This window comes from Vitis vinifera, chromosome 12 (assembly GCF_030704535.1).
Source record: "Vitis vinifera cultivar Pinot Noir 40024 chromosome 12, ASM3070453v1".
NCBI classification, from domain to species: domain Eukaryota; kingdom Viridiplantae; phylum Streptophyta; class Magnoliopsida; order Vitales; family Vitaceae; genus Vitis; species Vitis vinifera.
The window spans coordinates 846,986-872,465 of NC_081816.1; the positions used below are offsets into that span (position 1 = coordinate 846,986).

General features: G+C 33.9%; 1 protein-coding gene across 1 annotated transcript; it reads left to right on the forward strand.

Moving 5' to 3' along the window:
• The first annotated feature begins 6,948 nt into the window (after positions 1–6,948).
• LOC100266136 (pentatricopeptide repeat-containing protein At1g11900) lies at positions 6,949–24,115 on the forward strand. The gene is made up of 4 exons (XM_002279412.4): positions 6,949–7,226; positions 21,819–22,970; positions 23,337–23,529; positions 23,623–24,115. Exons 1-2 carry the CDS (start codon positions 7,119–7,121, stop codon positions 22,869–22,871), a joined length of 1,161 nt encoding a protein of 386 aa, XP_002279448.2. The 5' UTR covers positions 6,949–7,118; the 3' UTR covers positions 22,872–22,970; positions 23,337–23,529; positions 23,623–24,115.
• The last annotated feature ends 1,365 nt before the right edge of the window (positions 24,116–25,480 follow it).

The window sequence follows — 25,480 nt, forward strand, 5'->3', positions numbered from 1 at the left end:
TCACCAACAAAATTTGATTTTGAGGTCATAAATTATTGTGAAAAATTATGTCTTTCGTTTTTACCGTTAAACATCCCTAAATTAATGACTTTTGGACAAAGAAAAACCTATTAATTAATCACTAAATTAATAATTTATAAATTTTTTATTAATTATTTATTTATCAAAAGGTATTTTTTATTTTTCCAAAATATTGTATTTGAATAAATATTTTAATGAGGAATATTTAATTATTTAATAAATAAATATTTAATTTAAACAAATAATTAATTAAGAAATATTTAATTAATTTTTCATTTTATGAATTAATTATTCTTTTTGTATGTTGTTTAAACAAATAATTTTTATGAATGTATTTAATTTTCAAAGAAGTATTTATTTTTTCTAAAATATAAAATTGCATTGTTTAATCAAACAACATTAAACAGTTTGTTTAATAAAACATATTGATTTAATTGCACATTAAGAAATTATTAATATATGAAATAAACGGGACTTATGTGAAACTACATATATTTTTCTATAATGTAGTTGATGGGAATCCTTTATTACTTCATTTCCATGTCCTAAATCTTGTTAGGTACATACAAAACGACTTGTGTTTTAGATTTATGCGCAACGAAAATAATTAATATAAAAAGCACTTTTAGATCTAGAAAATCAAATTTAGATGTGTTTACTAAGATTTGGATGTTCCCAAATTGTTTCCCATCAATGAAGAGTAGGAATATAATCAAAGGAGATCTCATACACCTACAATTGAAGAAGATCTCATACACCATAAGTCTTCTACCTGATGACTCTCCTTGAATCTTATAACTCAAATGATAGAGATTTAGAGAATGGAAGCTAGAGTTCTATCTCTAGAATATAAGGGAGAATGACAAAAGTTTAAAATTTTGAAACCTTAATTCTTAAATGGGTTTTATGGACTTCTTATTCAGATATATGAGCTCAAACGAGGACCATTAAGTCTCATAAAATAATACTATCTCTCTCAAAATCTAATTATGAAGTTGATTCAATATTTCATTATAAAAAGTCAATTGCATTTTAATACTTTATGTAATTCATGACCTGCTATCTATTATAGATAATCTCCCTATAAACTGGCGTTCATAAATTAACAAGGTGAAAACTATCTGCCCTTTAATTATAGATCCTCTTATTGTATAATCAACTAACATATCCTACCTCACAAAGAACTTATGTCAAGTTTTGCTTAAAGAACTATGTTAGTCATAGTTTACCTAAATACACATTTTTAGGATCACCCAAAGGGACATATTGTCTCAAAGTCCACGATATATCATCATGCATCCATTAAGAATACTTGTTGGTAACGGCTTCCATCACTATTAACTCAATTAATAAGGAATATATGATCATTTTAGGATCTCACTCATAAGTCAAAACCACTGCTAACTTTGGAACAAGCTTAATATTCTCTCAAGGTTATGAGATAATAAAACATAGTAGCTTCGTGAAGTCACCACTACCTGATAGCCTTACATCATGACTCATCGTAAGCCTTATCCAATATGTAAATGTATACATTAGTGCTCTCACGATGGGAATTCCATCCCAATGGTCAAGTATAATTATCCTTCTAATTAATAGGTAGTGTACTATAATCTCAAATGAATTGTCTAAGTCCATAAATCGATTGTGAACAAATCATTAACTTGTAAGAAACTCATGATTTGGATTTTTTTTGTACAACTCTTGATACACTCAAATCATATACAATACAAGAGATGTCAAGCCAAAATGTTCATAGTGTATAATGCATAAAATAATATAAATAAAAGTGAAATTGGAATAATATTAAATAAATAATAAATTAAAATTTTGTTACATCATGTCATGCTTTTAAGGGTTTTATCCCAACAATCTCTCACTAGCCCTTAAAGCATAATACTATTAAAGCATACTAATTACACATCCGATACCTATGTTATCCCTATAATCGTTAAAGGCTTTCCCATCAATGTCTTGGTGAAAGGGTTTACTAAGTTCTCCATAGAAGGTACCTTCTGAACCATTGCATTACCACTTTTAACTATGTCATGTGTCAAATGGTACTTTCTCTCAATGTTAGTACATTTTTTATGGTTTCTTGGTTCTTTAAATTGTGTCATCATTCCACTATTGTCATATAATATTATAATTGGTTATACAATCAAGGGCATTACCTTAAGTCCCATGAGGAACTTCCTAAGCTAAACGACTTCATTCACTGTTTTAGAAACTGCAACATGCTCAACTTCCATAGGAAAGTCAACAATGTAAGATTATTTCACCTTTCTCCTATTAATAGTCACATCATTAAAGGTAAATACTAAATTAGAGGTAGACTAACGAGAATCTTTATTTGATTGAAAGTTTGAATTTATGTACCCTCTAGGTACTATCTCGTCACTCTAAAACACAAATGTATAATCTCTTATTCTTCGAAGATACTTGAGCATATGCATTACAGTTGTCTAGTGTTTTAGGTTTGGATTTAAAAAATAGCCACTCACCATATTTTACTATAAAATAAATATCTAGTTAAGTACATATCATCGCATACATAAGGCTATCTATAGCATATGCATGGGGCACTGCCTGTATGTGCTCTTTCTCCTTAAGTGTCTTAAGACATTGATCTTAGAAAGAGGGACTCCATTCCTAAAAAGTAGGAAACCCTTCTTAGAATCCTACATTGCATATTTAACCAAAAATCAATGTAGGTAGCTTAAGACTACACCAGTTTATAATCCCTTAAGATCTTAATTCCAAGAATATACTACGTTTTTCTTAGATCCTTCATCTAAAACTTAATAGATAACAAAATCTTGACTAATGGTAATAGCCTTATATCATTACTAATAAGTAGAATGTCATCAACACACAAGATCTTAAAGACCATCATGCTTCTTTGCACCTTCTTATACACATAAGCTTCATCTTCATTTTGATCAAAGTCAAAGATCTTGACTATCTGACCAAAACATGTGTTCCATGAGCAAAATGGTTGCTTTTAATTTATAAATGGATTTATACAATTTTCATACACTATGCTTTTGACTTTTTGATATGAATCCATTTGGTTACATCTTATAGGTTTTCTCATCAAGATTGTCATTTAAGAATGCAATCTTAACATTCATTTGTCATACTCATAATCGAGATGCATCACAAGAAGGTCTTCTCATAGTCAAAACTAAGTTTTTTTACTATAACCCTTTGCTACAAGCCTAGCCTTATAAGTCTCAACCTTTTCATTTACTCATCTCTTTCTCTTATAGACTGACTTACACATTATGGATTTTATATTTTTCAGGTGCTTCTATAAGATCATAGACTTGACTAAAATACATAGATTTTAATTATACCTCCACAACTCTTTGTCAAAGAAGTTCATCCATATCGCTTATAACTTTATCATAGTTTGTAAGACCGATATCATGTTTATTTAGAATGGCCTTGAAAAACTTTCCCAAATACACAAACCTATCTAATTGTATAGCAACCTTTCCATTATGACAAGGCACTGGTGTAAACCCTCCATTTTGTCATCTTAGCACATGTGACACTAAGTGTCTCCCCATACTTTTCTCTTGACTCATAGTCATCCCCTGACGGCCCATCGACACATATATAGTTTCATTTTCTAAGCCACCTTCAGGGACCCTCTATTGAGGGATTCATTTAGACCCATATTGTGAACTTGGTCACCCTTCGTCCTTAAGTTAAACCCCACTTAGGTTCACATAGGCCCATTCTAGTTCACATAGACCCGTCTAGGGTTACCTTATAACTTACACAAACTCACCCTAGGTTACTTAGACACTTTTCTTATCACCCTAGGTCACTTTTCACTTCACCTTGACCCACTTAGATCCACTAGGTTCATTTAGGCCAACTTAGATTCACTAAAGCTCACATTGGTCCAACCTTGACGCACCTTGGCATATATTGGTTACTTTTAGGTAGTTCCGTTATATATGGCTTATGTAGTTCGCATTATTTGTTTTTTTGAACACTCACATGTACTTAATTTCTTATTTATTTATTTATATTTGTTTAGTCATTTGTTTATTTTTCTTTATTTTCAAAAAATTACATGTGTTTGGTTACCTTATATATTATTATTATTATTATTAAATTTGTATGAATTAATACTTTTATTTATATGTGTTTAGTATTATTGGTTTACTCATTTGTTTATTTTATTTTATTTTGCATGATCTCTATTTTTTTTTTGTTATTATATTATAAGATTTCTACCACAATTTTTCATATTATTTGCCATGAGGGAAACAGGTTGCCATCTCAATGGAAGGCCTGATCCACCAGATTATTTATTTATTTATTTTTTTTAAGGGTGAGAAAACTTACGATGGAAGAAAAAAGGAAGGGATGGAAGTTGACTATGGGAACTTGAGTTATGCCATGGGAACTCGGGTTGCTGCATAGGAAATGAAGAAGTATTTTGATTTAAGAAGAGAATTCAAGAAACGATAGGAAGGGCAACCATTTGGAGGATTTTTGAAGCATCAACATGCACCATGAGAGGTGAATGAATGCTATCAGATTTAGTGGGAATAGTTGCGTGCATCAAATGGGAGAACTGTTGAGGCCTCACGTCGCTGGTGATCCACGTAGTTGCCAAATGGATGAACGCACGATCTCAATCAATATAGGTTCTTGATTCAGTCGTCCCACCTGCAAAAAGGTGTCCGGACGGGGTGTCCGGACGCACCCTCCGATGGTTTTGTTAGCCATGGTCAGAGAGAGAGAGATAAATCAATTGACCTTTTACTAGGTATCTCCCAAAACTTACCTTCCCCTTTGTGTGAAGGTTTGTATATATAGTATCAGAAGCTTTGTTCCCTTCTTCAATGGTGAGGAGATATTTTGTGTTGTCATGATGACACTAGGTGGTGGCAGGGCCATCATCACCCTACGGACGGTTGACAGAGATCGTGGTAGGTGATGCGGCTGTCAGAGATCGTGGTAGGTGATCATGTGAAATGATCGCGGGAAGTGACTTGTTGTCACTTCATCTTGTCCCTTCACTCTTCAGGTGGCGGAACGTGGGCCATGGCAAGCTGTTGTGATAACGTGTAAGACTTGCTTTACTCCAGTCAATGACCCGGACAATCATATCCGGATGACCTATGTTGGTCATCCAGATGTATTGTGAAAGCCGTTCGGATGTTTATGCTTACAAGTGTCGTTTGCTCTTCCTTAAGGCAGTCCGGATAAGAGAAGCGTGCCCCGTGTATCTTACAGGAAAATCCGGATGAGGGTGCTCCGGATGATAATGCGTGCCACATGTCACGATGAGGTGTGTGGCACGTGTTCTCAGGAGGAGGGGTCCCTACAAGAACCATATTTTATCGGGAAGATTGAAAAAACATGATTTTGGAATAGAAAAATCAGATATTTTTGGGAGAGAACACACACTAGAATTTTATGGGTGGAGATTAGTATCGGAATTATTTGAAGGGAGGTTGAAGAGACCACATGATTTTGTTTGGTGAAAGACACCATCATAGTTTTGGTTTGAGGAGGACACAACCAGATTTCGGTTGGAATAAGGGTGCATCCACACCACTTTTAAGGAGAGAAGAAAAACTTAGGAGGATCAGGAGAGAGACACCATTTTTTGATGAAGGAAGGTCAACACAGGTTGGATTTTGGTGAGGTGTTTTGGGATTTTTCGGAAGAAGATTCAACAGATTTTCGGTAGTGGATGAACGCCATTTGGATGACACACCGGTTGGATTTTGAGGGAGCGTTCTAGGGGTTTTTGGAAGTGAAGATTCAACATATTTTGGGATATTCAAAACAAGTTTTAGAGAGCGAGGAGGATTGAACAAGCTTATGTAACTTTTTCTCCACATGACTTTAATTATGAGCTAATTTTGAATAAAGCCAAATTGAAGTTATTAATAGACTTGAAAATTTGTAATCTTAAGTGTATCAAATTATAGTTTGATTTTGAAAATATTATAGTATTTTGGTGGTCATATTGTTCATTCATATCATTCCAAAGAATGAAAGGATATTTGACCGCAATGTATTCAACTTTTAATCCTTTATCAATGTGATAGTGAAATAATATTAAAGTTTTGACGTGATCCTACAAGAATGTGTCATTTCCTTTTGTAATGGTCCTTTCAAAATTCATTGCATCTAGGTGAGTTCGAATATCCAAAACTCAAGATAAGTAGTTTTTCTCCGAAATTAAAGGCAACAAACTCAAACTTTGAAAGGTTTAACATTATTTGAAAACTACATATGGAATAATTTAATAAAAAAATTCAATTTATTGAAATAAATTAATAAATTATTTAACAATATTTTATCAAGTAATATTTAACCAATAATAATAAAAATTTAAGATTTTATTATATTTTATTGCTATAACATTATTATAAATATGATAAAAAAAAGCATGAAGATTAGGTAGTACTAACAAAATAGAAATTAAGAACTAATAGTTTTATAACTTCTAATTATAAATTATTTTATCAGAACAAAAATATGCAAATTTGTACATAATTTTAGGTTATGAAATATTCATTATATAACTTCCAACTATACAAAATAATAAAAATGTATTAAAAATTATATACATAGTTATTTGCTATGTTTTTATTTTTATTTTTATTTTTTAATTCCCTATATAACTTTTGGTTATGAAAATTTTTACATATTTTTTATAAGTTCTAATTATGATTTTTTTTGTCTAGATCATTAACATTTATCGGTACATTTTTTATAATGATATTGACTATTTTGTTTTAAAAAATAATTTGAAAAATTAGGGAATTGAAAATCATGTTGGAAATTATAAATAATATGAATTTTAAAATTAAACCTAAATGAAATAAAATAAAAAATTAAAATTAAAATTAAAATTAGGACATCATAATGGAATTGGCTGAATAAATCTTAATGAAATTGTGGCCACGGCAGGATCATATAAGGGTGGAACAAAGGAAGAGTAATCGAAATAAAGGTTCTTGAATGAACCAAAATCAGTTTCCAAACACGCCTCTGAGCAAACAACAGATGCAATGTGGAACTGAAACCCTAGAATCAGTGGCGTAGTGGCGAGCATGATAGCTCTTTCAAGGCCCTTCACCAAGATTTTCCCCTCCATTTTCTTTCGAAGTTTCCATTCGAATTTGGGTCCCATCGCAGCAACCAGGCGTCATCGATATTCTGTAAGTTTCGATCACTTCTGGTTCCGTTTGTTTCTCCAGAAAAAGAAACGACGCGAATATTTTCCCTTCTCGATGGAAATTTGGATTTCTTTTGGCTATTCAAAACTTAATTACCTGTATCATGGCTTTTAGAATTTTTTGTGTTGTGGAATTTCAATCCCGGGCATTATGATAAGACTGATGACTTTGTTTTGTTTTACAAAGAAAGCTATAGGTTTTCAAACAGTATTGAAAGTCCATGTTCTTTTAGCTCTATTTACAGCTGCCCAAGTAATTAGGTTTAGCTTGAAAAGTAGTAACCATTTTATAGAAATATAGAAACTGTTTTATGGGTACATTCTTTTAATAAGCTCAATTGTTCATTGGACAACAGGAGAAGCAAGACAGAGCACTACAGTTGTTTTAAGTTGTCATGGACCTCTTTAGCGATTATATGGTCCTGCAATAGGTGGAGAGGAAACTTTTCCTCTGGGTTTTGCTGCATAAGAAAACATATGCCATCGCTGGAATTTCTGGCCAGGGCTTAATAATGGGTGATTATTGTAATCGTTAATTTTTTAGAGTAAGATTTGTGTTTGTGTGGGTACAAGCATATATAATGCTACTCCTTGTTTGCACCTTGGAAAGTACAAGAGTAAGGGGAAAAATAAATAGGAAGGAATGTCAAATTCTTTGGTTTGGTTTGTCAAAGGAGAATTGCTTAAATGTTTTGTGCATTTTTCAGATTCTTCATTCTTTATAAATTGGAGAAGGATCAAAGAAAAATTTATTTTGGTCAAATTTGTTTTTTGTTCTTTTCCTTCACTCTTCTTTTTTGCCTTTCCCTCATCTTTACCCTCATTCTTTTGGTTACCCAAGTAAATTCTCAATGAATGCTAATGCAAAAGTAAGTTGATATGAACTAATTTTCTGGGCTGAGGTTGAGGAACAGTTATCTTTTAGAGCTAGTAGACTTGGGGCCCTTATTGCATGTTGCCCATGGCAAACTTCTAGCTTTGAGTTATTAGGATTTTTAGCTTTTTTGAAGTGTAGTTCATGTTTTGTTCAAATATCAATTTGTGACTTCAGAAATTCTTTTGGGGATTAAAGTTTTTGGTTTAGGGTTGTTAAATAGACAGTGCAGCTTATGAAAATTGTTGGTTTGGTGCTTTCAGAAGCTTGTTCAGATGCATACTTCTGAAATTAACCAATTTTAAAATCTTCGATTGTAGAACTAGCCAACATTGATCACAACTGAGTTTATTAATGATCTAAATTATTGATAGTGGTTGTTAATTGTTCTTGTATTCAGTGCTGGTTCTTTTTTGTCTTGGTGGCTCCTCTTGTATGCACCTTGTGTACGTAGGGTGTGCCTCCCCTTTTTGATTGGTGCTTTTAATGTATCTTTTTGTTTTCCTGTCAAATAAATAAATAACATTGATCACACCTGGCTTGTCTCAATTAGGTTGCTGAAAGATTGGGCTGGGTTTTTGCTGTCAGTAACATAATTCCTTAAGATGATTTCTCAAAGCAAACACTTTTAGGCAAAATAAGTAAAATAAAGTCTGCAAGTGATGAAAAAGAACTGTATCAGTTTCCTGTGCAAGCAGGGTGAGGAGTTGCCTAATCATGTTCTGATGCATTGTGGAATGGCTTGCAGTTTGTAGACTTAGGAATCTCTTTGTTTGGATGGTCAGGGGTCTTTTCCTTATTCGTTTTTTTTTGATAAGTAAAGGATAATATTGTATTAAAAAAACCGCCAAAGCAGCGGCTTAAAGATTACAAAGAAGAAAACACCCCCCACTCCCTAGCTGGATGCCAAGGACGGAGGTGCAGCCCGAACCCCACCCTCAACGGGTTCCCACCCAATCAATAAAATCAACTAAAGTCGAAGGACCACCTTTTATAAACAGTTTTGTCTCCGACCAAAGGAAATATATAAAAGAATTCTTAAGTCTTTGGATTGACAACTCTTCTTCCTAAAAGGCAACTTTGTTCCTTGGCTTCCAAACCGTCCAAAAAAGACACAATGGGCTTGCTCTCCAAACTCCCTTCCTCTTTTGTCCCACAAAAGACCCGTCCCATCCCAAAAGCATCGCCTTAACTGTAGCTGGCAGCACCCACTGCACCCCAAAAAGAGAGCAAAGCAACGCCCAAAGAGTCCTTGCCTTGGCGTAGTGGAGAAGAATGTGATCTATTGATTCTTCGTGCCTTTGACAAAGGTAGCATCTGTTCGCTAAAGACCATCCTCTCTTTTGAAGTTGATCCAAGGTAAGAGCCTTTCCCCACGTTGCTTTGCACCCAAAAAAACTCACTCTAAGCTGCACGTAAACTTTCAAAATGGTCGATGAAGGGAAAGAGGTTAGGGGGCCTGAGACTAATGATTTGTAGAGAGACTTAACAAAAAAATTTCCACTTTTAGTCTCTCTCTAAATCACTCTATCTTCCACCGCCTGCTGAACTTTCTTTCCATTAAGGCCCAAAAAGAACCTGCACACCTCATCCATCTCCCAATCATTAAACGGTCTGGAGAAGTACGAGCTCCAACTCTCCCCACCCTCATTGGAACACCACACATCTTTTACCCAAGCATCCTTGAAAACAGCTAAAGCAAATAAAGAGAGAAAAGAAACACAAAAAGGTTCATCCCCACACCATCTATCTTTTCAAAATTTCCCTCAAGAAATTCATCATAGAAGAATAGAAGAAAATCTTTTAAACAAAGATATTCAAATCAAGGTTGAAAAGATTAAAAAACAAATTGAACAGGATTTATGTTCTTCTGTTCCTAATGCATTTTGGAATAGAAAGAAACATAAAGTATCTTTGCCCTATGTGGAAGGATTTGATGAAACTCAATTACCTATCAAGGAAAAACCTATTCAAATGAATACTTAGTTACTTGAGAATTGCAAAGAAGAAATAAAAGATTTATTGAATAAAAATCTTATTAGAAAGAGTCAATCTCCTTGGAGCTGTGTTGCTTTCTATGTTCAAAAGCCTTCGGAAATTGAAAGAGGTGCCCTTAGACTTGTTATCAATTACAAGCCTTTAAATAAGGTTCTCAAATGGATAAGGTATCCTATACCTAACAAAAGAGACCTTATTGGCCGCCTTCATAATGCTTCAATTTTCTCAAAATTTGACATGAAATCTAGATTTTGGCAAATTCAACTTCATGAAAAAGATAGATATAAAACGGCATTCATTGTTCCATTTGGGCATTATGAATGGAATGTAATGCCTTTCGGTTTGAAAAATGCTCCCTTAGAATTTCAAAATATAATGAATGACATTTTCAATCCTTATACTAACTTCTCCTTAGTATACATTGATGATGTTCTTATATTTTCAAATTCTCTGGAACAACATTTCAAACACTTAGAAACCTTTCAAAAAATTGTAAAAGAAAATGGTCTTGTTATTTTTGCTCCTAAGATCAAACTGTTCCAAACCAAGATTAGATTTCTAGGATTTGAAATCTATCAGGGTACTATCAAACCTATTCAAAGGTCAATAGAATTTGGAAGTAAGTTCCCTGATGAAATCAAGGATAAAACATAGCTTCAAAGGTTCTTAGGAAGTCTAAACTATGTGTCAGACTTCTACCCTAACCTTAGAACCACAATCAAACCTCTGTTTTCTAGGCTTAAGAAAATGTCAAAGCCTTGGACTCAGGAACACACAGACATAGTCAAATTGGTCAAAATTCAGGTTAAGAGTCTTTCCTGTTTAGGAATCCTCCACCTTGATGCCTTTCCTATTATAGAGACAGATGCCTCTAATTTAGGATATGGTGGCATACTTAAACAAGATTTTCAAAATAAAATCTCCATTATCCGATTTCATTCTGGAATATGGAGTGGTCCCCAAGAAAATTATTCAACTATCAAAAAGGAGATTTTGGCTATAGTTTCATGCATTAAAAAATTTCAAGAAGGTGTTTTCGTCAAGAAATTTCTTCTCAGAGTGGATTGTAAAAGTGCAAAAGAAATTCTTTAAAAGGATGTTCAAAATATTGTTTCAAAACACATATTTGCAAGATGGCAAGCTATCTTGTCTGTATTTGATTTTGAAATTGAATTTATCAAAGGTGATTCAAACTCTCTTCCTGATTTTCTCTCATGTGAGTTTTTACAGGGAAAATGAGCTATCAAAAGCCCAAAGCTACAAAAACTTCAAAGTCCTCTTATGCAATGCCCCAAAACCATCCAGAAAAGCCCAATTCTCAAAACCCAAATAGGTTCCATGTTCTTGGAACTTTTCCTCCAATTCAGCCCAAAGAAACTTTTGCTCAAAAGGCCTCTTCAAGTCAAAGCCAACCTTATGTGGATAAAGTCTATACTTTGAAGGTACAGGTTCTCGAACCTTTTCAAATTTTAAAATCTGGGAAACCAGATCTTTCAAAATTTTTTGCCAAAAACAAATATTTTCTTCAGAGTAATCCAGACAAAACTCGGAAATTTTATGAGTTTATTCTAGTTGACACTGAATCTATAGAGATTTCTCACGTTCTACAGATATTTGTTATTCAAAATGCAAAATTTTCAAAGTGCTTACTCATAAAACGTGGGGTCAGTCTCCTGATACTCACAAAATGTTTTCAGAAAATTTTAGGCCAAAGTCCTATGATTACTCTGATTATATGGACGTCTGGTACTTTACTTTTTATTTTTGTCCCTTTGATCACTCATGGTTCTTCCATTGGGGGGATGAAATAAAAAATCAAAATGATTTTCCAAATTGGTTTCAAGAATGGTGGTTATTCTTTGGAGCCACTCAGGACATTCTTTGTCCTCAAATCAAGGAAGGATTCTCTTACTTTGTTGAACATGGTAGTCATCTTCTTCCAGCTCCTGTTCAAGAGTAATGTTCTTTCTTTCAAAATTTCAAATTCCATGGATTCTCTGTTGGGACTTTGTTCTCATCCAGATGATTCCCGTTCCTTTTCCTGCGCATTTGGCCAGGAAATTCAAAGTCAAATGGTGGTCAAGTTTTACCCCTTCAAATGCTCAACAACTTCCCGCTATCCATCAGTGGATTTCTAGGAAAAACATTTCTCCAAAGCCTTTTGATCTTCCTCCAATTCCAACAGATGTTTTGCTTCTTTCTCGAACTGCCTTTCCTTATGATAAGGAGTACATCAAGCATCTTAGACTTTTAAAGAAAAAAGCCTTAGAAACCTTATCCCAGTTCTCTGGTTCTGGTTATGATGATGATGATACTGCATCCTCTGCTTTTTTAGGGGATGTCAATGAAGACATGTGTCATGGATTCCCATACACACCCTTGGGTTGATGCATCCAAGACTTCATCAAATAATTCCATTTTCAAGTCTCTTCAAAAGCACCAGATTGGGCTACCTGTCAAAGGATCGTTGAGAGACTCCATTCATGATAAATGTGCTCACGATTTTTGGGGTTATTCTCGTCCCAGCTTTTCAAAGCATCGTCGACTGCTCAAGCATCTCCAATCTAGAGGAATGGGCTTGCTCACATTTCAAACAGATGACAATGATGACAGTTGTATGACTGAAGTTCACTACAATGACATGTTGATGAACAACTCAAATCCACAGTTCAAACCGCTCTTCAAAACTATGGATCATTTCAATGGGCGCCGAAACCGCCTTTCAAAAGTAAGGACAACTGTACAAAAGGACAACAAACTTTCGGTGGATTAGAAAAGATTTCAAATCTGCGGACTTCAAAGGGTTTCAATCCCATTTCAAAGAGTCTATATAAGGACTCCATTTCTCATTGTAAGGCATCAGAAATTTTAAAGAGAATTCTAGTGAGAGAAATTTGTGAGATTTCCCTCTAAGCCTTGTATTGAGAAGCTCAAAGTTCTCAAAGTTTGTTTAAAGCTTCCTTCAAAGATTGTAAGTTTTAAATTTTCAAAGTTCTTGTATATGTTCTTTCATTGAATGAAATTTCAAATTTTAAATTTAACTGTGCATTTGTTTTCATTGTGCATCATATTCATCTTCTCTTTCATCTTCTATTTGAAAGTCTAAGTACTTTATAGAAGTTCTGTCAAAGTTATCTGGGTTTTAAGAGAGACCATTGTGACTCCTCCAGATTTAACTGGGAGATTTCTTCAAAGTTCTAATTGATTTTCAAATTAGAGTGTTTCTTTTATGTTCATTTTCTTATCATCCTTGATCCCGTGTTTATTTGGTATCAGAGCAGCCATTTACTAAGTTTATTTTCAAATTGAATTTGCCATTTATTTTATGAATATTTGTTTAAGTTGCAACTGCTTAGCGTTGGTTAGCCCTTGTTGTGTGTTGGTAAGCCGTTGTAGCCATGGTGGCGTTAGGTGTTCCCGCCGGTGGTCCCACTAAGTAGCCTTCTTAAACAAAGAAAACATAATTCAAAATGTTAAATTTGCTTGGAAATCTTCGTAGAAGTAGCTCCAGTAGAAGTATAAACAGGATGGAAAATGATCTCAAAATGGTAGAAGAAAATACTTCTAAGTTTGAAAATCAATTGAATGTATCAATTGATGCTCTAGAACAATATATCAAAAACTGGGACATGCCTTGGCAAGAAAAGCATAAGATTTATCAAAGAGGAACTTTTGATTTTAGAGCAACTTACAAAATCAAAGTGTCTGAAAATACACATTCTATAGGATCAGAAACTGAAACTATAGAACTTTTAAATCCAAGAGACAGAAATTTTAAGAAAACAAAATTTCAAAATCATACATATAGAAGCCATTCAAGTGGTAATCAAACCTTTAACTCGACTAGGGTTAAACAAACCAATTTGTGCTTGTCTCAGAGATGCAAGACACAATAACTTTGATGATTCCTTGTTAGGAGTCATAAAATCAAACATGGCACATGGCCCTGTTTATTTCAATTGTTTTCCTGACCTAGAGTTAAGTTGTATTGATGATTTATCCATACAAAAGGCTTTAACTTTAAATGTTCAAACCAAAGGTTATGATATGGATCCTAGAGCCAAAAACATTCGTATAGTATATCGAATATACTATAAGGCAATGACCACATCAGTAAATGCAAAGTGTTTGTTGAAGCCTACAAAAGGGAAAACCCTTTTATTCCAATCCAATGAAGAACACTCTACGGTGATGGCACCCTTAGAGATCCCTTGGGAATCTCTAACCCATTCAAATACTTGGAACTTCAACCAATTAGCTCTTCCAAAACCTATCAAAAATAGGAAGCCTCTTTTTATCACACAAGATGATAAAGGGAATGTTGTCATCCAGTTTCCTCCAAAAGAAATGGGACAGAGTAGCAGAATCTTTGTTCAAGACTCAGTCCATGGGAGTAGAATTTCTTCACCTCCAAGACATTCTTTTGAGGTGAATTCTCGAAGACCATCTGTCAAACTGGATAATGTAGACTTTTCCCCTAACATTCCTTATCCAAGGTATGTTAAACAAGAGTCTTCTCTTCCAACTTCTCCAACACCCTCTCAAATGTTACCTCCCAATGAACCTCATCAATTAATGGTTATTGATGACGTTACTAAACCTTTTCAAATAGATAAGGAATACTTGAGCAAAGAGTTTCATCTTTCAAAACATAGGGAAAAAAGAGAATGGTTTTTCTCTACAAAGCTTACCACTCAAACTAGACATAAGTTTAGGGAAGAATGGTATAAGAGTATGGAACAAAATGGAATCAATATTCCTATGTTCACTTACTTGGAGATATACGCTTCAAACAATAATATAGAATATCCTTTCCTAGAAGTCAATACTATTCAAAAGGGACAAGTTTGGAAAACTGCGTCCAAAACCATTGTTGCAAATCATCCTCCTCTAGAAGAAGTCACCATAACTGCTTAAAACATGGAAGTAATAGCTTCTCCATTCAAAATCATAAATCCCAAAGATGATTAAAGAAGATCCGTAACTTTAAAAGATTGTAAAAATCTTCAACAACAAAATAACTTTACAAATCAAATCTTAGGAACTCTTTCCTCACAAATGGATAGAATTGAGGATAGATTAGAAGATCATCAAGCTTCACGACAAATAGTTACACCCCACTTTCTAGATAGAAATCTAGATAAAAATTGTCCAATTTTCAAACGCGCGGAGGTAGGGAATCATAAGCTTAAATTTTCACATCATCAACAGGATTTACTTCAAACTTTAACAAGTAAAATTGCACAATTAGATCTCTCCAATAAAGCCTCATCTTTGAATACAAAATCAATCAATGTGATAGAAGAAATCACTCCTGAAAATGTAGATGAGATACATACACTATTTGAGGATAAGGACCCTCAGATAAATAGGATTGCTCATAAGTTCAAACAGCAAAGTAGGACTAGGAATTTCTATTCTAGACCCACACCTCCTGATCATCAATATGAAGAAAGAAGTCGAATAGTCCAATCAAAGTATGATGGAGATGACATCCATGAATGGAAGATAGATGGAGTTAGTGATCATCAGGTCTTGAATATTCTCCAGGACCACAACCTACAAATCAAGAGGAAACCTCGATCTAACAATCTGCTTTCATTTAATTGCAGGATTTATTGGACAACTCAAAGGATGGTGGGATAATGCTCCCACAGATGAAGAAAGGAGATTCATCCAAAAGAGTGTAGATGAAAGTGGAAACCCTAATGCGGTTCATACTTTAATCTATGTCATAACCAAATACTTTCTAGGAGACCCTCTTTCCTTTCAATCTCGAAGTTATGAGATTCTTCAAAATTTACACTGTGACAAATTGAGTGATTACAGGTGGTATAAGGAAGTATACTTTGCCAAAGTACACTCAAGAACAGATTGTAACCAGCCCTATTGGAAAGAACGCTTTCTAAATGGGTTACCAAAGGTTTTTAGTCAAAAGGTTCAAATAAGGATTAAAGAGATGTACAATGGTATAATCCCTTATGATTCTTTGACATATGGACAGCTAGCAAATTTTGTTAGCCATGAAGCATTAAATCTTTGTTCTCTGATCAAAGTCAATGCTACCATAAAAAAGGACTTCAATTCTGCCAAGAAAGAGTTAGGATCATTCTGTGCCCAATATGGGTATGATATTCCTCTTCCTCCTTCGGCTAGACATAAAAAATTTCATGAGTACAAGAAAAAAGAATCAAACAAAAAACATTCAAAGTTTAGAGAAGAGCCATTTTCTAGGAAATCTAAACATAAGAAACATTCAAATAAAAAATATCAAAAACATTGCTCTAAAAAGGACAATGGAAATATTAAATGTTTCAAATGTGGCAAAAAGGGGCATATAACTCCCAATTGCAAAGTCAAAGAAATCATTGTTGACCTAGACATAGGAAAACGTCTTAAAAAGCAAATGATAAATCTCATCAAAACAGAGTCTGATTCATCTAGCCAGTCTTCTGGGTCTAGTGATAACCAGTTTCTTCTACTTGAAGAGATCTCTTCAAGTGATTTGTCCTCCCAGTCATCTTGTGATTGCGTAGGAAATTGTCTATGTCAAATCAAACAGGTTAATATGATATCTAGTGAAAGTAATTTTCTCATAGAAATCATAGAAAATATTCTTGATCCAAATCTTCAAAAGAAATACTTTAAAAAATTCTTAGAAATTCAAAAACAAAGTAACCAAAAGAGTCTAGAAAATAATGACTACAGCCTAAAAACTGTGTTAGATAAGTTTTCTAGTAAACCTAAGTCAGTAGGAATACAAGATCTCCAACATGAGATAAGTGAAATAAAACTTCAAATTAATACAATGTTAGTTCAAAATGAAGATTTAGAATTAAGACTAAAAGTCTTAGAAAAAGGAAACATTCAAATTGAGGAAACAAAAAAAGAAGAACAATTAGAAGAAGGAGAATCTTCTCAATTGTTTGTAAACACTAACAAAAATGATTAGACAAAAATGGCACATCAAAATAAGAATTTTTATCAAACTTGATTTTTCAAAAGATATAATCGCATTAGTTGATTCTGGTGCTGATATTAACTGTATCCAAGAAGGATTGATTCCTTTAGGATATTTTGAAAAAACTTTACAAAGGGTTGTTGGTGCAAATAAACAAGCCCTTCAAGTTAAATACAAAGTTTCAAATGTTCATGTTTGTAATAAAAATATTTGTTACAAAATATCTCTTCTTCTTGTCAAAGATATGAACAAAGAAATGATTTTAGGAACACCTTTCTTGAGCCTTCTATATCCTCTAACTGTTGATAAAGAAGGAATCAAAACCATTTTTGAAAAACAAGAAATTGGTTTCTATTTTCTAAATGCTCCAGAGATAAAAGAATTAAACTCTATAGACAATCAAGTAAATTTAATTCAAAAGAAAAAACAACAAATCAAATTTCTAGGAAAAGAAATTCATCATAGAAGAATAGAAGAAAATCTTTTAAACAAAAATTCAGCCCAAAGAAACTTTTGCTCAAAAGGCCTCTTCAAGTCAAAGCCAACCTTATGTGGATAAAGTCCATACTTTGAAGGTACAAGTTCTCGAACCATTTCAAATTTTAAAATCTGGGAAACCAGATCTTTCAAAATTTTTTGCCAAAAACAAATATTTTCTTTAGAGTAATCTAGACAAAACTCGGAAATTTTATGAGTTTATTCTAGTTGACACTGAATCTGTAGAGATTTCTCACTTTCAGAATGAAAGTTCTACAAATATTTGTTATTCAAAATGCAAAATTTTCAAAGTGCTTACTCATAAAACGTGGGGTTAGTCTCTTGATACTCACAAAATGTTTTCAGAAAATTTTTGGCCAAAGTCCTATGATTACTATGATTATATGGACGCCTGATACTTTACTTTTTATTTTCGTCCCTTTGATTACTCATGGTTCTAGAACTTTGAAGAAATCTCCCAGTTAAATCTGGAGGAGTCACAATGGTCTCTCTTAAAACCCAGATAACTTTGACAGAACTTCTATAAAGTACTTAGACTTTCAAATAGAAGATGAAAGAGAAGATGAATATGATGCACAATGAAAACAAATGCACAGTTAAATTTGAAATTTGAAATTTCATTCAATGAAAGAACATATACAAGAACTTTGAAAATTTAAAACTTACAATCTTTGAAGGAAGCTTTAAACAAACTTTGAGAACTTTGAGCTTCTCAATACAAGGCTTAGAGGGAAATCTCACAAGTTTCTCTCACTAGAATTCTCTTTAAAATTTCTGATGCCTTACAATAAGAAATGGAGTCCTTATATAGACTCTTTGAAACGGGATTAAAACCCTTTGAAGTCCGCAGATTTGAAATCTTTTCTAATCCACCGAAAGTTTGCTGTCCTTTTGTACAGTTGTCCTTACTTTTGAAAGGCGGTTTCGGCGCCCATTGAAATAATCCATAGTTTTGAAGAGCAGTTTGAACTGTGGATTTGAGTTGTTCATCAACATGTCATTGTAGTGAACTTCAGTCATACAATTGTCATCATTGTCATCTGTTTGAAATGTGAGCAAGCCCATTCCTTTGGATTGGAGATGCTTGAGCAGTTGACGATGCTTTGAAAAGCTAGGACGAGAATAACCCCAAAAATCGTGAGCACATTTGTCATGAGTGGAGTCTCTCAACGATCCTTTGACAAGTAGCCCAATCTGGCGCTTTTGAAGAGACTTGAAAATGGAATTATTTGATGAAGTCTTGGATGCATCAACCCAAGGGTGTGTATGGGAATCCATGACACATGTCTTCATTGACATCCCTTAAAAAAGCAGAGGATGCAGTATCATCATCATCATAACCGGAACCAGAGAACTGGGATAAGGTTTCTAAGGCTTTTTTCTTTAAAAGTCTAAGATGCTTGATGTACTCTTTATCATAAGGAAAGGCAATTCGAGAAAGAAGCAAAACATCTGTTGGAATTGGAGGAAGATCAAAAGGCTTTGGAGAAATGTTTTTCCCAGAAATCCATTGATGGATAGCGGGAAGCTGTTGAGCATTTGAAGGGGTAAAACTTGACCACCATTTGACTTTGAATTTCCTGGCCAAATGCGCAGGAAAAGGAGCGGAAATCATCTGGATGAGAACAAAGTCCCAACAGAGAATCCATGGAATTTGAAATTTTGAAAGAAAGAACATTACTCTTGAACAAGGAGCTGGAAGAAGATGACTACCATGTTCAACAAAGTAAGAGAATCCTTCATTGATTTGAGGACAAAGAATGTCCTGAGTGGCTCCAAAGAATAACCACCATTCTTGAAACCAATTTGGAAAATCATTTCGATTTTTTATTTCATCCCCCCAATGGAAGAACCATGAGTGATCAAAGGGACGAAAATAAAAAGTAAAGTACTAGACGTCCATATAATCATAGTAATCATAGGACTTTGGCCTAAAATTTTCTGAAAACATTTTGTGAGTATCAGGGGACTGACCCCACGTTTTATGAGTAAGCACTTTGAAAATTTTGCATTTTGAATAACAAATATCTGTAGAACGTGAGAAATCTCTATAGATTCAGTGTCAACTAGAATAAACTCATAAAATTTTCGAGTTTTGTCTGGATTACTCTGAAGAAAATATTTGTTTTTGGCAAAAATTTTTGAAAGATCAATTGATACATTCAATTGTGTTGAATATAATGAATTTGTAGTGTACAATCTTTCCTTTTTTTAATATGAGTCACATGTATGGTAGTTAGGACTCCTAGCCTTGTATATATATATTTTCTCAATTGTAAGTAGACACTACATGAATGAGAATCAAGGTTTTCTTCTCTCTTTCTTAACATGGTATCAGAGCCAAGGAAGAAAACCTTGATTCTCATTCATGTAGTGTCTATTTACAATTGAGAAAATATATATATACAAGGCTAGGAGTCCTAACTACCATACATGTGACCTATATTAAAAAAAGGAAAGATTGTACACTATAAATTCATTATATTCAACACTCCCCCTCAAGCTTGGTGCATATGACGTATATGCTCCAACTTGAGGGGGAGTGTTGAATATAATGAATTTATAGTGTACAATCTTTCCTTTTTTTAATATAGGTCATATGTATGGTAGTTAGGACTCCTAGCCTTGTATATATATATTTTCTCAATTGTAAGTAGACATTACATGAATGAGAATCAAGGTTTTCTTCTCTCTCTCTTAACAAATTGATTTTCAAACTTTGAAGTATTTTCTTCTATCATTTTGAGATCATTTTCCATCATGTTTATACTTCAACGAAGATTTCCAAGCAAATTTGACATTTTGAATTATGTTTTCTTTGTTTAAGAAGGCTACTTAGTGGGACCATCGACGGGAACACCTAACGCCACCATGGCTACAAGGGCTGACCAACGCTAAGCAGTTGCAACTTAAATAAATATTCATAAAATAAATGGCAAATTCAATTTGAAAATAAACTTAGTAAATGGCTCTGATACTAAATAAACACAGGATCGAGGATGATAAGAAAATTTTTGCAACCCCACACCATACCCACCCCTCACTTCCTTAGAACACCAACCCCCACCACAAAATAGAGGGTCTTTTCCTTATTCCTTGAAAGAGTTTTCACATAGTTGGCTGGATGTTTTAGGAAAAAGGTTGTGGAGGATTATGCCTCTTTGCCTGATGTGATCCATTTGAAGATAGCTTGATGGAATAGGCTTTTGGGGACTTGGAGTGGTTGGAGGTGATGATGAAGTCTAATTTTGTGTGCTCTTCTTGCTTTTGGTTTACTCTTGTTCCAAATTGTAAGCACCATTAATTGGATTGGCAACAAGATGATGTTTGTTGGAACTGACAATAATAATCCTGAGCCAATCTTGGGTTTGATTTAGGACAATTGTGTTTTGGATCCAGCTGGACCCAAAAATTAAATTTTGGTCCATATAAGTTCACTATTTAAACCCAAGACCTAGAGAAAGTGTGAAAATTGAGAAGAATGATATGAATTTTTTATCTTTTCATAAATGACCTTTGTTGACTTAAAAAAAAAAGAAAGTAGAAAAACATTAATTTTATTTTTATTCCTTTTGTAAACTTCAATCAAATTCAATATAATTTAGTGATTTGGAAAAAAATACACCCTTTTCCAAAAAAATAAAAATAAATTATTATTATTATTATTATTTAAAAATCAAACATCTTGGAAAGTATATATTTTTAAAATTGTGTATATAAAAAATAACTAAAAATATGTCAAATTTATTTTTTAAAAATGATATATTTTTAGAATATATATTTTTTTTAAAATAGTTTTCTAAAAATAATAAATTTTAGAATAATTATTAAAAAAAGATTTAAGTTAAAAAAATTTGTCAAACATTGTGGTAGAAAATAGTTTTGAAGGGTATATTGCTCTCTTTATATTTTATATCCTCCTCATCAATTATGCAACTTATATGGACCAAAACTTAATTTTTGGACCCAACTGGGTCAAAAACACAATTGTCCCTTTGATTTATATGTTCAACTTGATTAATACCCCAATATGCAATTCAATTTCATCCTTGTTCTTGTCTGTGAATTTGAGTGATGATTCTGAATTTTGATAGAAAACCAAGAAATAGAATTAATGAACAATAGTTCATAGTTAACATAAATACATTGCTGCGTTCACTCTGAACTCCTTTTTCTTCTCGCAAATTAATTGTTTGAATTGTGCTTTGTTGCTTTTACAGTTAATGACTATACTTCTAATGCAGAATTTTATCTCAGCTATCCCAGATGATGTCTCCTGGATATTGCCATTCTTTGCTATTCTGAGTAAATCTATTGGTAGTTATCAATCATTAGCAACAGAGGCCTCTCCTGATGAAGAGGTTGTGCCAGATGAATTCTTGAATGAAATTCTTTCTGATATAGAAAGGTCTCCAAAATTCTCCAGTGAGAAACTTTGTACTACTTACATTGATAAATTGTTGAAAGCTGGGAATCCTTCAGCTGCTGCTAGGTTCATGCAGTCCTTGCATGATAAACACATATTCCTTAGTCCTAATGCATATAATCTCCTTCTGGTAGCAGCAAGTGAAGCAAATGCCATTGACTTTCTATCTCAGATTTTTAAGGATCTATTGGTGTCCAATAAGCCCTTGTCTTCAACTTCTTATTTCAATGTTGCCAAGGTTTTTACAAAGACCGATGATTCTGTCCTGCTCAAATTTGTGAGAGAAGTATCAGAATTAACCTTTCCAAGAAATGCAACGATTCTCAACAGGATCATCCATGCCTTTGCTGAGTGTAGGCAGATTGAGAAATCCCTGATCATATTTGACCACATGAAGAGTTTGAAATGTAAACCAGATTTGATCACATATAATACTGTTCTAGGGTTCTTGGGTCGGGCAGGCAGGCTGGATGAAATGCTGCATGAGTTTTCCTCCATGAAAGTGGCCAATATTGCCCCAGATATTATTTCATATAATACTTTATTAAACAGCTTGCAGAAGGTTGGGAGATTGGATTTGTGCTTAGTATTTTTTAGAGAAATGGGTGAGAATGGACTCAAGCCAGATTTGCGAACTTACCGAGCGCTGATTGAGGGTTTTGGTCAGTCAGGGAACCTTGAGGAAGCACTGAGACTCTTTTCTGAGATGAAACAAGGGCAGATCTGTCCATCTATCTATATTTACCGATCATTAATTAATTATTCAAAGAAGATGGGGAAGGTGGAGCTAGCAATGTCTTTATCGGAGGAGATGAATGCATGTCTTCCAGATCTTATTGGTCCAAAGGATTTCAAACAGAAAAATAGGTAGCTAAGAACTTCAAAGTAATTTTGAAGTGTCAGAATTCATAGGTCAGCTCAAGCAAGGATTTGTTATGGAGGCACAGTTCATGTATCATGCTTGACATTGGTATGTAATTTTGATACACTTTGTATTCTTTGTTTCCCCCCTTTTCCTTTTTTTTTTTTTGAAATGATTCTCAATTGAAGTCTTTGGATCTTTTAATCCTGTGGTAAGAACTGGTCGTGCTATGGACAGGAACTAAACCCTGAACTCAAGAAATGTCTGTGTTCATCCATGTCCAAATTGGAACCTAACCATCCTCTCATAGTTGTGTTTATGATTATCTGAATTTGACAGTGACCAGTCATACATAATAGGCATTCATCACATGCAGTGCATAACTGTAAATAAAAAGAGATGCAAATCAAAATGATTTCAAGGTTCAATACACAGACCAACTAACGTGATGATTTAATTGTGCTGTTGTCAAAGGTCCCTTGAGAAATGATTGGTGGTGCATGTGTGCCTGTTGGCTTGTGCGAAAGTTGGGCTACCATTTTGGACCTGATTGGTAAATTCTCAACATGTCCTCAAATTTTTGGTAATATCTGGAGCAGCTGGTTTTGTAGGTTCATGATTTAAGGGCAAGGGCAGGCTGGCAGCATTAGAGGATCCGAGTACTGAGGTACTTTCTTATCTATATTCTTGTAATGAATGTAGAAGTTAATCTTTACTGGGTATTTCTGCTTTTAACAAGACCTTTCTCCTATTGTAACAGGTGGGGGACAAGCTAGATGAGTAGTTGACTGCAGCAGCAGTTTGACATTTAAGATTGAATTTTCATCCTAACTACTGGTCTGACATCTGGCATCAACTTTGATGAATATATCAGCCCATTTATGTTTTTGTTCTGGGTATGAGCTTTTTTCTGGAGCCTCGTTGAAACTGTCTAATGGGGGTGTTGGTGGGAAATACATTCAATACAGTATGAATTCTGCAACAACCGTGTCTTGACCCTGTATGATACGTGTTCCCTTACATATCTTCTAGTTTAATTCATGTTATGATTATAGTTAAATATTTATGGCTTCTCCAGAGCATCAGGCAGCCTGCCTGAGTGTTGGAAACAAACAAGGGTATGAAGGTGTTGGAATTTAGGAGCTTGGCTGAGAAAAAAAAAAGGATGCTATAACGTAAAATATTGGAAGAATATTTTAATTTTGGATTGTGAAAAATCCTATGTCATGAATCACGTGATATTCTACCCACTAGATCTATGTACAATACTGTTGCGATGAAGCTTAACACAATGTTCATGTGAACAAAGTCAAAAAGGTAGATCAAAAGGGGTCTGCTGGAATGTGTGTGATGTGCCCAATCAACTTGGGGAAGAACTTGCAGGAGGGTAGTAGTTTTTCTCTGACTTGAGTTAGAATTGAACCCACTTTGTAAAGAAATTTGTAGAAGCTAGAGGGGAAACAAGCTATTTGTTTGAGGTCTCCATTAAATGACTGGGTGAACAACTTAAAGATGCTCTCGAAAGTAAACGGCAAGGGCGCATTCATGATCCTGTTGATATGAAATATGATCTTCCAGTGGAAGTGCTGTAGCATTGACAAGTTCAAAATCTAATAAGAAATATGTGATCAAATAAAATGATTCTAGAACGTCAAATGAGTAGTGGAAGCAAATCTTTTGTGTGGTAGTATGAAATTCAATTGGGCTTGAGCATGTTTCTTTGTAGACGTGTGAATTTGGCCTGTGGGGTTGAATTTTGAATCTAAGTCTGTCTGAGAATTGTGGGTCTAGGCCAAGCCTGATCACTCCAGGGCTGGAGCATGATCACTATAGGGCTGTGCTTGGGCTGGAGCCTGATCCCTGCCAGGTACATGTCCTGGAAAAAAGAACCTACCAAAATCACGTTATGCAAGGCTTTAAACCCCTTGTGCAAAGCATTACCACTTTGTGAATGACTATATATTTTCTTCCGGTGTTCTTTGTAACTAGATTTTTTTTTCTAGTATTCTATATAATCTGGAAGTTGGATTATACTTAGAATAAGAGGTGTTTGATAAATCAATTTGATGATGAGGATGTTTGATAAATTAGCTTAGAGTGTGGTTGATGTTGTTTTTATTTGAAGAGCCCGTTTGGTAGTGATTATAGGAAACATTTTTAATATTTTTAATACTTCAAAATTTTTATCATTAAAGTGTTAAAAATGCTAGAAACGCTTTCTAGAATCACTTATAAACACAGTTGAAGTCTTTTAAGTAAAAAGTGTTTTTAGGAGAATTATCAATCTAAATATTTTTTCAAAACAGATTGATGTTCTCTAACAGAAAGTTGTAGAAAGAGTTCAAAAGAACGTAAATACGTTTGGAGAATTTCAAAAGATTCTTTAAAAACAACTAGAAGACCTTAAAGGATTAGTTAATGGCGTCTAGTTGAAAAATCTTTCCAACTTAATTTAACTTATTAAACACCAATTTACATCATATGAAAAATCATTTTTCAAGAATTTCTTGACAAGCATTGAAAAGATATGTTTAAATTCCAACCTTTTCATACATATTAGCAAAGTCTAATGTGGACCAAGCCACTTCCTCATGAAGCCTTGATCGCATCACAAAAGA